The sequence below is a fragment of the Hyperolius riggenbachi genome, chromosome 2 (genome assembly GCF_040937935.1).
Source record: "Hyperolius riggenbachi isolate aHypRig1 chromosome 2, aHypRig1.pri, whole genome shotgun sequence".
In the NCBI taxonomy this organism is placed as follows: Eukaryota; Metazoa; Chordata; class Amphibia; order Anura; family Hyperoliidae; genus Hyperolius; species Hyperolius riggenbachi.
The window spans coordinates 33456593-33471228 of NC_090647.1; the positions used below are offsets into that span (position 1 = coordinate 33456593).

Here is a 14636-nt window from a genome sequence, read left to right on the forward strand (position 1 = left end):
CTCTTGTTTACACTCCATGCTAAGGTGCATATTGACCGCTACATTGGTTTCAGCTCACCAAAGCCCGGTACACACTTTCAGTTATGACTGACCAACCACTGACTAATTTTACCTGAAAAATAAATAAAATAAGCCAGTCTCCACACCCAACTGTACACTATTTTAGCAGTTTGACTTAGCAACTGCCATTAAGGAAATGCTTATGGAAAATAAATAATACCCTGTGAATCTCACACAAGGACTAGTTCAAAAGCTGTCGGTTCTGACAGATTTTACCTGCTTTATTTTTTTTGCTGTAGTGGTCCTATAATTTATGTTCTGCATGTACACATTCATGGTTCCACATTCTAGGCCTATTATTTTTTATCTATTTGTTCACATATTTAACATAAAATCTGATGGAAAGTGCTAGAAGGTCCCATCTGCTGCCACCACGCCCCCTCTTGTGATGTCATAATAGAGCCTGTATACCTCTGGTGATGTCAGGGAAGTGATGTCATAATGGCAGCCTGTGTATATAAACAGGTGTTGAGCACTCAGAGGCTCACTTTTGTCTCCATTTGCTCAAGTGAAGACAATTGCTTTTGCTCTCGAGCGATTTACTCATTAGTGAGATTATCATTAGTGAATTATGTTGCGCTGCTGTAAAAGGCGACGCAAACTGAACCTCAGGCTTGAGGTTCAGCAGCCTTCAGCACAGCCTGCGACTGCTACCCCAGGGCCCACACCACCGGCTAGGAGGAGCAGAGCCCACGCAGCTGTGCGTTCCATCAGGGCTTTCTTGGGCAGACTTTTCCGCTGCTGTAGACCTGCCCCTTCTACCGGGCGTTCTTCAGGAGCACAGGAATATCTGATATCGGATGATTTCGGTCATGTGGAGGAGGGAGTAGCTGGGAACCCAGCGCCGGAATATCAGATATCGGTTATTTCACCTTACGTGGTGGAAGCGGAAGAAGCTGGTAAGTACTACATCATTATATGTTATTACACATCCCAAATATATAGGTTAATATTGAGGAATCTATAGCAATAAGTGAACAGCAGGCAGACCAATAATAAGTGATGATTTTTTAATTTTTCTCAATGATTTAATGAGAAAATGTAATAAGCTGTCTTTCTCACAGTATTGAAGCCAGACTCCCCAAACTTGACACAGTCAGTCAGTGGGTGACTGGGGTTAAAATTTAGAAAAAGTGGGAGGAGCCTAAAACAGTTCACCAAATTTAAGCCTTTCATTTTAAATAGGAAATTTTAAACTGAAGCCATTCTTAGACTGCTAATGGTCGGGTCCTCATACGACACAGTCATAGGGTGCTGATTATCGCGCGCAAAGTCCCATAGGGCTTAATGGGCACTGCGCGCGAAGTGCGGTGCGGTGCGTGCGTGCGTGCCTACGCGCTTGCGTGCGCAACACGTTGCGCGCGGAAGATTCGCGCGAGTTTCTTCTTATCATGCCTAAACTGAGTTTAGGCGTGATAAAGGGCTTTTCACTGGCGTGCAAACAATTTGCACCGCTTTGTGAATCAGGCCCTTAGACTGCTAATGGTCGGGTCCTCATACGACGCAGTCGATCATAGGGTGACTGAGATCACAACTGGACATAATCAGATTGCAGGGAAGAACGAGGGGTGGGAGCTGGGCACCCGGCAGTAATGAGGGTGAGCAACGCCTGCTCCAATGTAGCATATGCAGGTCCTCACTTCTATGGCCGCAACATGACATGCACAGTGACGTGCTACCAGTGGAGAGAAAGGAAGAAAGTTCCCAATGTTACATGAAACCAAAAAGATACAGAGACTGGGCACCGTCCTGTTACTGCATTTATTCACTGTCCGCAGCCAAATGACATATAGTATTTGAATATAAGCATCAAACCTGTCAGCAGTCTTGCATCAAAAAATCATCGATACCTCCAGTGAGGCCTGTGGGAAGGTGTGGTGACCAGGGGGTGATGGATGTGCACAACAGCCGTTTCGCGCTCTGTAGCGCTTGCTCACGTGCGTATCCGGGCCATCGATGATTTTTTGATGCAAGACTGCTGACAGGTTTGATGCTTATATTCAAATACTATATGTCATTTGGCTGCGGACAGTGAATAAATGCAGTAACAGGACGGTGCCCAGTCTCTGTATCTTTTTGGTTTCATAATCAGATTGCACCAATCAAATTGCCTAGTCCAGTCTGATTGGTCCAATTGTGCAATGTGATTGGTCTGATCTGATTGGACTAATTGTGCAATCTGATTGGTCCAACAGTGCAATTTAATTGATTCTGATTAGTGCAATCATGCAATGTGATTGGTTTAAATTAATTGGTCTAACCTTGCAATGTGATTGGTCCAATCTGACTGGTTATATCATGCAGTCCGATTGGTCCAATCTGATTAGAACAATCATGCAGTGTGATTAGTATAATCTTAAGGTGCCTATTAATGGTACAGTTTTTTTCAACAGATGCGCTTTTCCAACACACTTTGTATGATCACAATGTTCAGAAAATTGCACAGTGTGTCAAAAATTGATGTGAAACCATTATTTGGTGGATTGGACCAGAAAATGTAATCGATCTGAAAGTTGGATTTTATGATCACATCTGAAGAGAGAAAATACCCTTAATGAACAATCGATAATTAACTTCTGATAACTTGTGGTCATAAAAATGCTTCAAAAGATCTGATGAAAAAAAATTCCGTTAATGGGCACCTTTAGACCAATGTGATTGGTCCAATCAGATTGATTTAATCATGCTATGTGATTGGTCCAATCTGATTGGTTCAATCAATTTCACAAATAATGAACTCATCCCAGAGTTAACAGGGGCACACTCCGGCTGTAAAGGCGAAAGTGTCAGAAGATGCAGGCTGGGAACGCACTAGGCGTTGCGTGAAAGCTTGCGTTTTGCTGCAAATGCGTTTCTGCATTTTTTGTCATAGTGAAGTGTATTTTGAGTGCATTTGCGGTTCGCAGATGCATTTTACACTTGTATTTTGCTTGCGTTTTACTGCGTTTGTGTTTCCCACATGTGAGTCACAAGTGCATTTTTGTGCATTTTGTTTGCGTGCTGAGCTTCCCTGACATCAGGTGCTGAGCTTCCCTGACATCACCAGAGGTATACAGGCTGCTATTATGACATCACCAGAGGGGCGTGGTAGAAGCAGATGGGACCTTCCGGCACTTTCTATACTGGCCACATTCCCAAAAAATGCATAAAATGCATATCAAAACACAAACAAAATGCACAAAAATGCACTTGTGACCTTCCGGCACTTTCCGTCAGATTTTCTGTTATATGTGAACAAATTGATAAACAAATAATTGGCCTAGAATTTGGAACCATGACTTTGTACACGTAGAAAACAAATTAAATGACCTCTACAGCAAACAAATAAAGCAGGTAAAATCTGTCAGAACCGAAATCTTTTGAACCAGTCCTCATGTGGGATTCGCAGGGTATTATTTATTTTCCAAAAGCATTTCCTTAATGGCAGTTGCTAAGTCTAACTGCCAAAATAATGTACAGTTCAGTATGGAGACTGGCTTAGAGTTTTTTTGGTAAAATTAGTCAGCGATTGGCCAATCATAATTGGAAGTGTGTACCGGGCTTTAGTGAATTGAAAGCAATGTAGAGGTCAAAAAGAACCTTATCATGGAGTGTAAACAAGGGTTAAATCACTTTGGTTGCCGCCTCCATTCTGATGAGGCCTCCTCCTCCCTTTATGCTGCTATCAAATTTCAGCCATTCATTTTAAATAGGAAATTTTAAACTGAAGCCATTCTTAGAATGCTAATGGTAGGGTCCTCAAACTTGGCACAGTCGGTCACAGGGTTACTTGGTCACAACTGGACGAAATGAGATTGTACCAATCAAATTGCCCAAAAAAAGATTGGATCATTAATGGCCACAATTCAGGTGACTGGTCCAGTCTGATTGGTCCAATTGTGCAATGTGATTGGTCTGATCTGATTGGACCAATTGTGCAATCTGATTGGTCCAACAGGGCAATCTGATAGGCTCGATCTTATTGGTGCAACCATGCAATGTGATTGGTTTAAATTGCTTGGTCTAACCTTGCAATGTGATTGATCCAATCTGACTGGTCAAACCATGCAATCCGATTGGTCCAATCATGCAATGTAATTAGTCAAAACTTAAATTGCCCATTAATGGTACAATTTTTGTTATCGGATACGATCTTTTTTTCGACACACTTTTTATGATCAAAATGTACAGAAAACTATAGTCTGGGGTGAAAATTGATGTGAAACGATTGTTTGGTCAATTACAACAGAATATGTAATCGATCTGAAAGTTGGATTTTATGATGGTATCTGAAGAGAGAAAATGCCCTTATTGAACAATCGATAATTAACTTCCGAATACTTGTGGTCATAAAGTGCGTCAAAAGATTGCATCTGCTGAAAAAATTGTTCAATCAATTTCACAAAAAAATACATTTTCCCGGAGTGTGCAGGGGCACACTGCTGCTGTAAAGGCGGAAGTGTCAGAGGATGCAGGCTGGGTTCACACTAGGCGGTGTGTGAAAGCTTGTACCTGTATTACTGAGCATACCTAACTATAGCCCATAATCGCATGATCATGTATCTTGCAGCGTTTGTTTGAATAACTTTGTTGTATGTTGTATAACCTTGTTACATCTGTCATTCTTGTATCATCATATATACTTATTGTCCAGTGCGGCGTAATATATTGGCGCTTTAAAAAATCAAAACATAATAATAAAAGTTGCATTTTGCTGAATGTTAGGCTAATCATTTTTTTATCTTTGTGTTCACAGGTGATTCTGGTCATGTGGTGGAGGTAGTAGCTGGGGATCCAGCGCCAGGATACCAGTTGTCGGATGCTTCACCTCGTGTGCATCTGGTGGAGGAGAATGAAGAAGCTGATGTTTCTGGTTATGTGGTGGAGGAAGTAGCTGGGACTCCAGCGCCAGGAAATCAGCTGTCTGATGCTTCACCTCATGTGGATGTGGAGGAGGAAGAAGCTGGTAAGTACTACATCATTATTGGTTATTACACATCTCAAATATATAGGTTAACTTTCCTAGCGGAACGCAGTTTATGAGGCTGCGTCCGCGGGAGGAATTTTTGGAAAAAATCTTGTTTTAAACTTGGTAGCTAGCACTAGGCTAGCTACCTGTGTCCCCCAAGTCTCCCGGCACCTATCTGCTCCCCCCGACCGCCACGGGCAACACTCACCCGTCTGCGATCCCGCGAGTGCCGCAGCTTCCCAATTAGCGTCAGTCGTCGCTATGGCAACGATCGGACGTGACGTCATGACGTCATGCGCAGTCCCGATCCTCCCCATAGCAAAGCCTGGAGCTGATCGGGAGGCTGTGCCATCGCGGGATCCCTGGGGGGTATGTATTGCGGCGGGGATCGGGGGGAGAGCGGAGGCACTTGGGGGGCACAGGTAGCTAGCCAAGTGCTAGCTGAAGACTATGTAACAAATTTCATTTAAAAAAATTCTCCCGGGGTCATGCGATCCCCTGCAGTGGCTAGCCCGACACTGTGTCGGGCTTATCCCCAGGGAGGTTAATACTGAGGAATCTATAGCAATGAGTGTACAGCAGGCACACCATTAATGAGTGCTGAGTCGTTGCTATTATCAAGGCGCATTATATTATGTTTCTACACTTTCCAATGCAGCTATAGTTGTTCCCTTTGCTCCCCACACCCCAGATAGTGTTGTCCCCCAGGCCCATGAGCCAGCTGATTGCCCCTCCCAAGGTATCCCCTCTTAGCTAATAGTGGTTATCCAGTGCCCTGCATTGATGCAGAATGGCAGCATTGCACTCACCTTTCCAGTAGCCAGGCACCTTCCTGTGTCCTTCTGTCACCATCCCCTAACACTGGAGGCTGTTCTCTCTGACCCGGCAGCATGCTATGTGAGTATGTACACGCTGCCGGGTCACCAGGGCCGGCCTTAGGTTTGACAGCGCCCTGAGCGTAACCAGATTTTGGTGCCCCCATTCATCCTACACACACGCACACACACACACACACACACACTTTTATCCTGAGTTATCTTCTATGAGATAATTTTCATTTTCACTTTAAAATAACTTTTTAAGATTTCAGTTAAAACACGCTAAGTGTGAAAGGAGCCATAGGAAAACATGGGACTTACTTTGAAAATCAGTTTTCTTTCAGTTTTAACTGAGAGCAACTGATTAAGTGTAAAAGGGTCCTAAGGGGGGATCTGCCTATATATACACTAAATGGGGGATCTGCCTACATATACAAGACTAGTAGCCTATATACACTAAGGGGGGATCTATTATAGGCAGATATAGGCTACTAGTCTTGTAGGCAGATCCCCCCTTAGTGTACAGGTAGCACGGTGGCGTAGTGGTTAGCTCTCTCGTCTTGCAGCACTGGGTCCCTGGTTCAATTCCCAGCCAGGGCACTATCTGCAAGGCGTTTGTATATTCTCCCCGTGTCTGCGTAGGTTTCCTCTGGGCACTCCGGTTTCCTCCCACAGCCCAAAAACATACAGATAAGTTAATTGGCTTCCCCCTAAAAAATTGTCCCTAGACTATGATACATGCACTACACATTACATACATACACATATGACTATGCTAGGGACTAGATCAGTGTTTCTCAACATTTTATTGGTATGTACCCCTTTTATAACCCTGTACTCACCAAGTACCCCCTAGCATAGTAAACATTATCACAAGTACCCCTTGACAAATATATATTTAATCGTAGTACATGATAATTGGTTCTAAACAATATATATACATACACTATGCTTAGGCTACCAGATCTATATCATATATATATATATATATATATATATATATATATATATATATATATATGTCCTGGGGATGGGGAGCGGAGCCTTACTTTTACTGGTGGTGTGGGGTCTGTCCAGTCATTTGGGGAGATGGCCAGCCCGAATCTCAAGGGACAGTCACACCCAGTCACCCACTGCCACACAGCCAGGTCAGGGCAGGGTGGCTGACACTGTGTACCGCACGCTTCCAACCTCCTCCTGTCACGGGGCCAGCAGCGCGGGGCGGAGCCTCTCATACTGCCTGCAAGAGGCTGCAGCAGTTGTTGCTGGTCTTCTCCCCCATCACCCATCACCCCCAGCGGCACCAGAGGGCGGAGCCAGAGAGGAAGACAGTTGCGCTCCGCTGCGCAGCCAAGCTGGAGCCCACAGCCGCCGCCAGTGAGCATAAATTAACAATATGCGACCGAGCGACAGGAGAGCGGCACGCCCCCCCCCCCCCCCCCCCCTGGAAGCCGGCGCCCTGAGCGATCGCTCCGGTCGCACAGGCCAAAGGCTGGCCCTGCGGGTCACATAGGACAGGCGCCAGTGTTCGGGGATGGAGATGGCAGAACATAGGAAGGGGGCGTGTCAGCTGGAAAGGTAAGTGTGCTCCACTGTAAGTACTGCATCAATACAGGACCCCGAGGGAGCGGGCACTATTATCTTGGTGATAGACCTGGAGGGGGGCGTTTGCCTGCTCTAGGGCCCTGAGCATGAGCAATTGCCTAGTTCGCCGCTCTAGAAGCACCGCCCCTGTGCCCAGTAAAGAGTGTTATTTCCTTGAGACAACTGCAATTTGATTGGTCCAATCTGATTTGCTCAATCATGCAATTTGATTGGTCAAATGTATCCTATGTCTTTCTTTTTCCTACAGGAGAGATCATAGACAATATGTGGATGCTCTGATGATATGATAGATTTGTAGGACTTTTGATTGGCAAGTCACAGCCACATTGATCACATCTCACTTCTGCTTCTTTTCCATAATAAAAAGTGATACAGGATCAATAGGATCCTGATCAGTGGATCAAAAGGTTCCTGCGCTGTGATCACACGACCAGCCCATCACATTTCTCCATGATCTCTCCTTTGGGGGAAATTCTAGGGTAGAAGGTTCATCACTATTTCACAGAGTCCACATGCGGGAGAATGCTGGCTGACATATATAGAGGAGTAGAGATAAGTGTGAGAAGGTCCCGGCAGGAAAGATGTGGATGAGCACAAGCAGATCTCTCACTACCTATTAATCTCAGCGAGACATCTGCCAGTGTAGGGCTACCTTTACAACCATGTATAGGCTTTGATTATGTATACGCTTTGGTTTATAGGAAATCTCAGTAGATGATGATATTAATGTGATTTTTCTTTCTCTTCCAAGGCCCGAGTGGAATCCAGACCATCAGGACGCCACTGACTGTGGACAGCTTCAAGTTCCATCAATTTCTCGGACATGGGGCATTTGGCAAGGTAAGTAATTAGACAGATTTTCCTAGGGGCGGGGTCAGACCAGATATGGCTTTAGATAGCCATCTTTATTGGTCTCAGTGGAACTAGATATAGACAGGTAGCAACTCTGGCCTGCAGCATTGTTGTATTGCAGTGGCTGGATAGTGTAATGGTCAGAAATGCTCAAATCCGAATTCGGGTGAGACCAGGATAGTTGCTATGCGGATTTCACCCAGTTACCTGTGCAGGCTGAAGGGGGGGGGGGGGGGGTCAAGCTTACCTATCTGACATCTTCTTCGGTCCATCCCTCAGCACCTCCCACGATGCGTTCCACACTCATCACGTGAGTATAAACACTTCCTCCTTCAACCCGAAGGAGGAAGTGTTTGTAATCACATGACCGCCGCGTGGAACGCATCGTGTGAGGCGCCGAGGAACAGACCTAAGAAGACGTCAGATAGGTAAGCTTGACCCCCCTGCCCAGCCCACACAGGTCACATGATGAAATCCGAATAGTAACTATCCGGGTTTCACCCAAAGTCGAATTTGAGTATCTTTGGTAATGGTTAAAGAGATTCTGTAACAAAATGTTCAGCCTTATTTCTTCTATCCTATAAGTTCCTATACCTGTTCTAATGTGGTTTGTCTTACTGCAGCCTTTCCTAGTTGCACAGTGGCTGTATTATCTCTGTTATATAATCTAATCTTCTTTCCTTTGACGGCTTTGCCGGGCTCAGGCAGGAATGTGCTGCTCTGCTGTTATAGGCAGAAGCTATACACACCCTCTACACACCCCCTGCAGGCTCCGTGTGAGTCACAGACTGAGCTCCTCTGAGCCTATAACATGCTGTTAGCAGCCATGTCTTTTGTTTGTAAACACTGCCTAAAACTGGCAATTACAAGCCAGGATTGCAGGGAGTGGCAGAAACAGCACAGAGGGGCCCAGGAGAACATAATGAATAGAATGGTATGCTTTTTATTGTAAGAATTTTAAAGTACAGATTCTCTTTAAGGGCTCTGCCTCTGACACAGGAGACCAGGGTTCGAATCTCGGCGCTGCCTGTTCAGTAAGCTGCACATATTCAGTAGGAGACCTTAGTCAAGTCTCCCTAACATTGCTATTGCCTATAGAGCGCGTCCTAGTGGCTGCAGCTCTGCCGCTTTGAGTCCGCCAGGAGAAAAGCACGATATAAATGTTCTGTGTTTGTTATTGGTCCATCTTAACTATCGAATACTAAATATTCTCCTCTGTCTCTTCCAGGTTTACCTTGCTTCCCATCGAGCCAGTGACCAACAGCTGGCCATCAAGATGGTCAGGAAAAGAGCATTCCTGAAGAAAGACCCCGAGGTCATCTTTAGGGAGAGTCAGGCCTTGAAGACCCTTAAGAAGGGTCCCTTCATCACCCAGCTCTATGGTACATTCCAGTCGGAGGATTACCTCTACTTTGCCATGGAGTACCTGAGCGGGGGAGACCTGTGTAAACTTATAGATGATGCTGATGTTCCCTTTGACATTACAACCCTAAGGTAAGATTACATACCTCCGAACTTTTTGAGATGAGAAAGAGGGACACTTAAGCCACGCCCCTGCCACACCCCTGATCACACCCCGGCACACCCCTAGCCACACATACCATAAAGATTTTATAAGACAAATATGTTTTATAACTCAAACGACATTTGTCCTTTCAATCCTGGTTCATTTTTCTTCATATTAACACTTGAAAACTAGAAATACATCAATTTAAAGGATGAGAATACAGTTTAGAGTTAATCAAACACACATTTTTTTCAGTAGAGAAATACCCATATTTATATAGAAAGAGGGACAAAGTCCTGAAAGAGGGACACGTGAGGAGGAAAGAGAGACAGAAGGGCAGGGCTCCCAAAGAGGGACAGTTGGGAGCCATGAGATGACTCTGCTGTTTTATAAAGCTAACAACTGTCCCTCAAGCCCCTGTAACCAGGCCCGGATTTGTGTCACAGGAGCTTATAGTCACAAATGTCTTGGCATCCTAGACTCCGCCCTCCTTGAGCCTACAAATCACTGCTGAACCACACCGCAAGTGTGCTGGCTGTCCCAGCTGTCACTTCTCCCTTACTTCCCTTGCCCGCCATGGGTAGCTACAGGTGCCCCTTAGTATTAGGTAGCCAGAAGGTCCCCTCAATATTAAGTTGCATAGGGAAGGAGAGAGGGAGGCAGCTAGAGCAGCCTTTCTATCATCAGGCGCCTGTAGGCATGTGCCTACAGTGCTTTATGGTAAATCCAGCCCTGCCTGTAACCCCTGTGACCTGGGGGTCCCACCTCCCCATCCCCAATATGCAGAGCAGCGCAGGGAACAGAGTATGTTACCTGTTCTTGTGTCACTCAGCTGCCCTCCTCACATCAGCTGTGCATGATGCTGCATACCTGTCACATGACATGTAAGAGGAGCCAGTAGCCATGTGGAGGTGTGCAGCACACAGAGCCCACCCACTGTGGGGAGGATATCAGAGCAACATGGTGCTGCAAGCAGGGAGCATACACTTCTTCCTGCACTGCTCTGCATACTAGTGTGTGTGTGGGGGAGGGGGGGGGGGTTATCTGCTAGTCCCCCTGTTACAACTATTCCATCTTGTAAATTACCCTTATTAGAAAAGGTTCTGGTAAAATGCTTTATTTACATCACATCAATGTGAGGAAGTCATTTTACACACTGAAATTTGTATTAGATCTTTAGAATGAGTCAGGCTGGGTGCACACATAACATAACGTGAAAAGGCTGCATTTTATGCCATGTTTTCATTTTAAGTTGTGTGCATTTTTTGTGTGTTTTTGCTGCGTTTGCGTTTTTTAACCGTTTTGTGTGCGGTTTTAATGCGTTTGCGGTTTGCATATACAAAACGCATGTGAGATTTGTATGCGTTTTTTATGGGTTTTAATATTTACATTTATGCAAATCACTAGGAAGACAACAGGAAGCGGAAATAATCAGATATCTTTATTTAAAAAAAAAAAACGCATCAAAAACGCATACAAAACTTAAAGGGGAACTGAAGTAAGAGGTATACGGAGGATGCCATATTTATTTCCTTTTAATCAATACCAGTTGCCTGGCAGCCCTGCTGGTCTATTTCTCTGCAGTAGTATCTGAATAACACCAGAAACAAGCATGCAGCTAGTCTTGTCAGATCTGACATTAATGTCAGAAACACCTGATCTGCTGCATGCTTGTTCAGGGGCTATGGCTAATAGTATTAGAGGCAGAGGATCAGCAGGAGGGCGTGGCAACTGGCATTGCTTAGATGGAAATAAATATGGCAGCCTCCATATCCCTCTCAGTTCAGTTGTCCTTTAATATATTGCGTTTCCATTGACTTTCATTATGTGCGTTTTTGATGCGTTCATGCATTATATGCAACAAAACTAGCGATTATAAAAACGCTAAAGTACAAACACACACCCATGCCTTTTTTATGCTGCCCATGGAGTAACATTGGTGCATAAAACGCAGCGGTTTGCAACGGTAGCGTTTCTGCTATGTGTGCACCTGGCCCCATGGATACATCTTTCTGCTTTATTTGTGTATTGAACATGTGATGCTAATAATGATTTTATTTCTCTTCCATCAGACTATTTGCTGCACAGATGGTCATCGGCCTGGAGTACATCCACTCCAAGGGTATAATCCACCGAGACATCAAGCCGGAAAACATCCTTCTGGACGGAGTCGGGAATATAAAGATCGCTGACTTCGGTCTGGCAGCACAAAATGTCTTTGGAAATGCCATGACTAAAGGATGTAAGGGGACCTTGTTGTATATGGCCCCGGAGGTGTTCCTAGAGATGGACTACAACCACACAGTAGATTACTTCTCTATGGGAATCGTGCTCTTTATCATGGCGTCCTTCAGGTACCCATTCCTGAAGGATGAGGAGGATAGGTTTAATTTTGACCTCAGATCCTCCATTTGCTGCACATCTCCAGACTATACAGCGGAGATGGACATCATGCTGAAAGACTTCTTGAAGAAGCTACTGTGCAAGAGCCAGATAAGGCGTGAAAAACTGGTGAAAAACCTGAGGGAAGAGCCGCTCTTCATCCAGATAGACTGGAAGGACGTGGAGTCCGGAGAGGCACGGCCCCCATTCCATGTGGAACCACCACAGGAAAAACCGAGAGACACACTGACTGTGTTTGAGATCACCTATTCTGAGGCAAAGAGGAAGCCCAGATTGCGAGCTGAGCAGCAACAGCTCTTTAAGTCGTTCTCGTTTGCCAGTGAGGGGTGGTGAGTTGTGTGGAAGACCTGCCACCTTCCAACAACATCAGCCGTCTACTCACTTGGACAACAACATCAGCATCATCATACATCATATTTATAATAAAAAAAAAAAATGTCAGTTTGTCTGTATGTATTAATGTTCTGAGATTGTAAATTAACGTACATAAGGTAAAATTTAGCAACAACAAACGGAAGGGCAGCCCCCACCAACAAGAAGTAGCAGACACGCTTGTGGTCCTTCATCTCTTTATCCAAAGAGGAATGGAGTACTAATGTTATAGAAGGGATCCAGCACTTTCTGAAAATTAAGAACCAACTTTTATTTGGAAAGTGTATAGTTGTAGACATAGCCCCTGATGATATGCTATGCAATGAAATGCATAGGGCAGAGCCAGCAGAGTGACGTCACTGGTGGAGAAGTGTAGGAGCGAATGAGCTGCGTCCAACATGTCAGCGTGCTAGCATACCTTGCTGGTTTAACGTTTTGGCTGACAGCAGCGATTAAGGCAGCAGATGGTTATAGAGCGGCCACTCGGGAACTGGGCCTACCTGTACCTTTTTTGTAAGCCTATGAGACGCTTGCCAAACTTGCTGTAAAGTTTTTATTAAAGATTTTTTTAATTTTATAATAAACGATCTGCACAATTGGAATCGGTTTCCCCCTTTTCCCTTCCTTCTTTTTAATTCACATGTGGATGTACATGGTGGTGATCTGAACTGGGAAAACGAGGATATATGGAGGAAGAAAGCAGCTTGCCAGAGAGGTGACTTGGGGGGGGGGCGGGGCATAAACCCCGGGGGCGTGATGTGGTCGGTCAGACCAGAGGATCTGGTAAGTTATACCCTGAAGGGGGGCCTGCATTGTGTTGTGCATAGGCAGATTGAAGAGTCCGAGAGCGCAAACCATGAATATGTATCGTTGTAGACAGACAAAAAGGCTGAAGGCTGAGGTCACCCTCGGGCACTTTTTGCCTGCGATTTGCGCTTTGGTGATTTGTTGGTGACTAGAGGGAATAATCCTATGGGATTACTCACATTGCTCTGATTACGGCACGTTTGCAATTTCTGACGATCCCAAACCTGCTGAATGTAGCATTTTCCCCGGCGATTGTCTTGTGATTCTCATTCACTAGAATGAGAAGTGCAAAAACGCAATCGCCAAAAAAATTGCAATTGCTAGGCAGGCTAGGAAGTTCGCCAAAAGATACTAGTAGGGGAAAAACATCAATACGTTGAAAAGTGAGATGTTAATTTATATACTACAGTATATAAATATAAATATCTATATATATAATAGAGTGCATGCGTGCGCGTATGTTTTCTGCTTTCAACAAGACTTTGTATGCAGATTTCTTGCTGCCTGGGAGGATATGCTCTGGGGGTCTCGCGTACCCCCTACACACCTGGGCAGAACCACAAACAGCCAACCACATGGCACACTTGGTCACTTAGTGACTGAGGTCAAAAATTCTTGGAAAGCGGGCGGAACATAAAACAGCCAATCAATTTGAGCAATTCATTTTCAATTCTTAGGCTGTTAGTCGCAGAGGTCTTAAACTTGTCACACTTGGTCACCAATCAAAATTCACCTATTGATTTTCAAGGGAAATATTTAAACTGGTGCAATTCTTACACTGCTAATAGCAGAGGCCTCAAAACTCAAAAACGTTAGTCATTGGGGTTGATTGGGGGGGGCCGGGGGGAGACTGGGGTTCAAATTCACTAAAAGAGGGGGGAACCACAAATAGCCAATCAGATTTTTTTTGCTCAATAAACTGCTTCCATTCACACATTTTTGATGCCAGCAATTCGGAAGCTCACAAACTTGGTAATTAAGTGACTGTGTGTCAAGGTTACAAAAAGTCGGCGGAGTCAAAATCCCAAATTTTTTACTGGGAAAATGTACACTGCAGCCTTACACTGTTAATGACAGGGTTCTTAAAATTCTGACATTTTCAAGGGGAATATTTAAATTGTTGCCATTCTTACATTGTTAATAGCAGAGGCCTCAGACCTGGTACAGTCGGTCAGTGGGTGACTGAGGTTAAAATCCAGAAAAGGGGGTGGAGCCACAAACAGCCAATTAGATTTCTTTGCTGGATAAACTAAATTCATTCACA

At 44.8% G+C, this 14636-nt stretch overlaps 1 protein-coding gene across 1 annotated transcript; it reads left to right on the forward strand.

Moving 5' to 3' along the window:
- Positions 1-631: 631 nt before the first annotated feature.
- Positions 632-12526, forward strand: LOC137544748 (protein kinase C theta type-like). The gene is made up of 5 exons (XM_068265839.1): positions 632-959; positions 4796-5005; positions 8183-8271; positions 9512-9777; positions 11863-12526. Exons 1-5 carry the CDS (start codon positions 632-634, stop codon positions 12524-12526), a joined length of 1557 nt encoding a protein of 518 aa, XP_068121940.1.
- The last annotated feature ends 2110 nt before the right edge of the window (positions 12527-14636 follow it).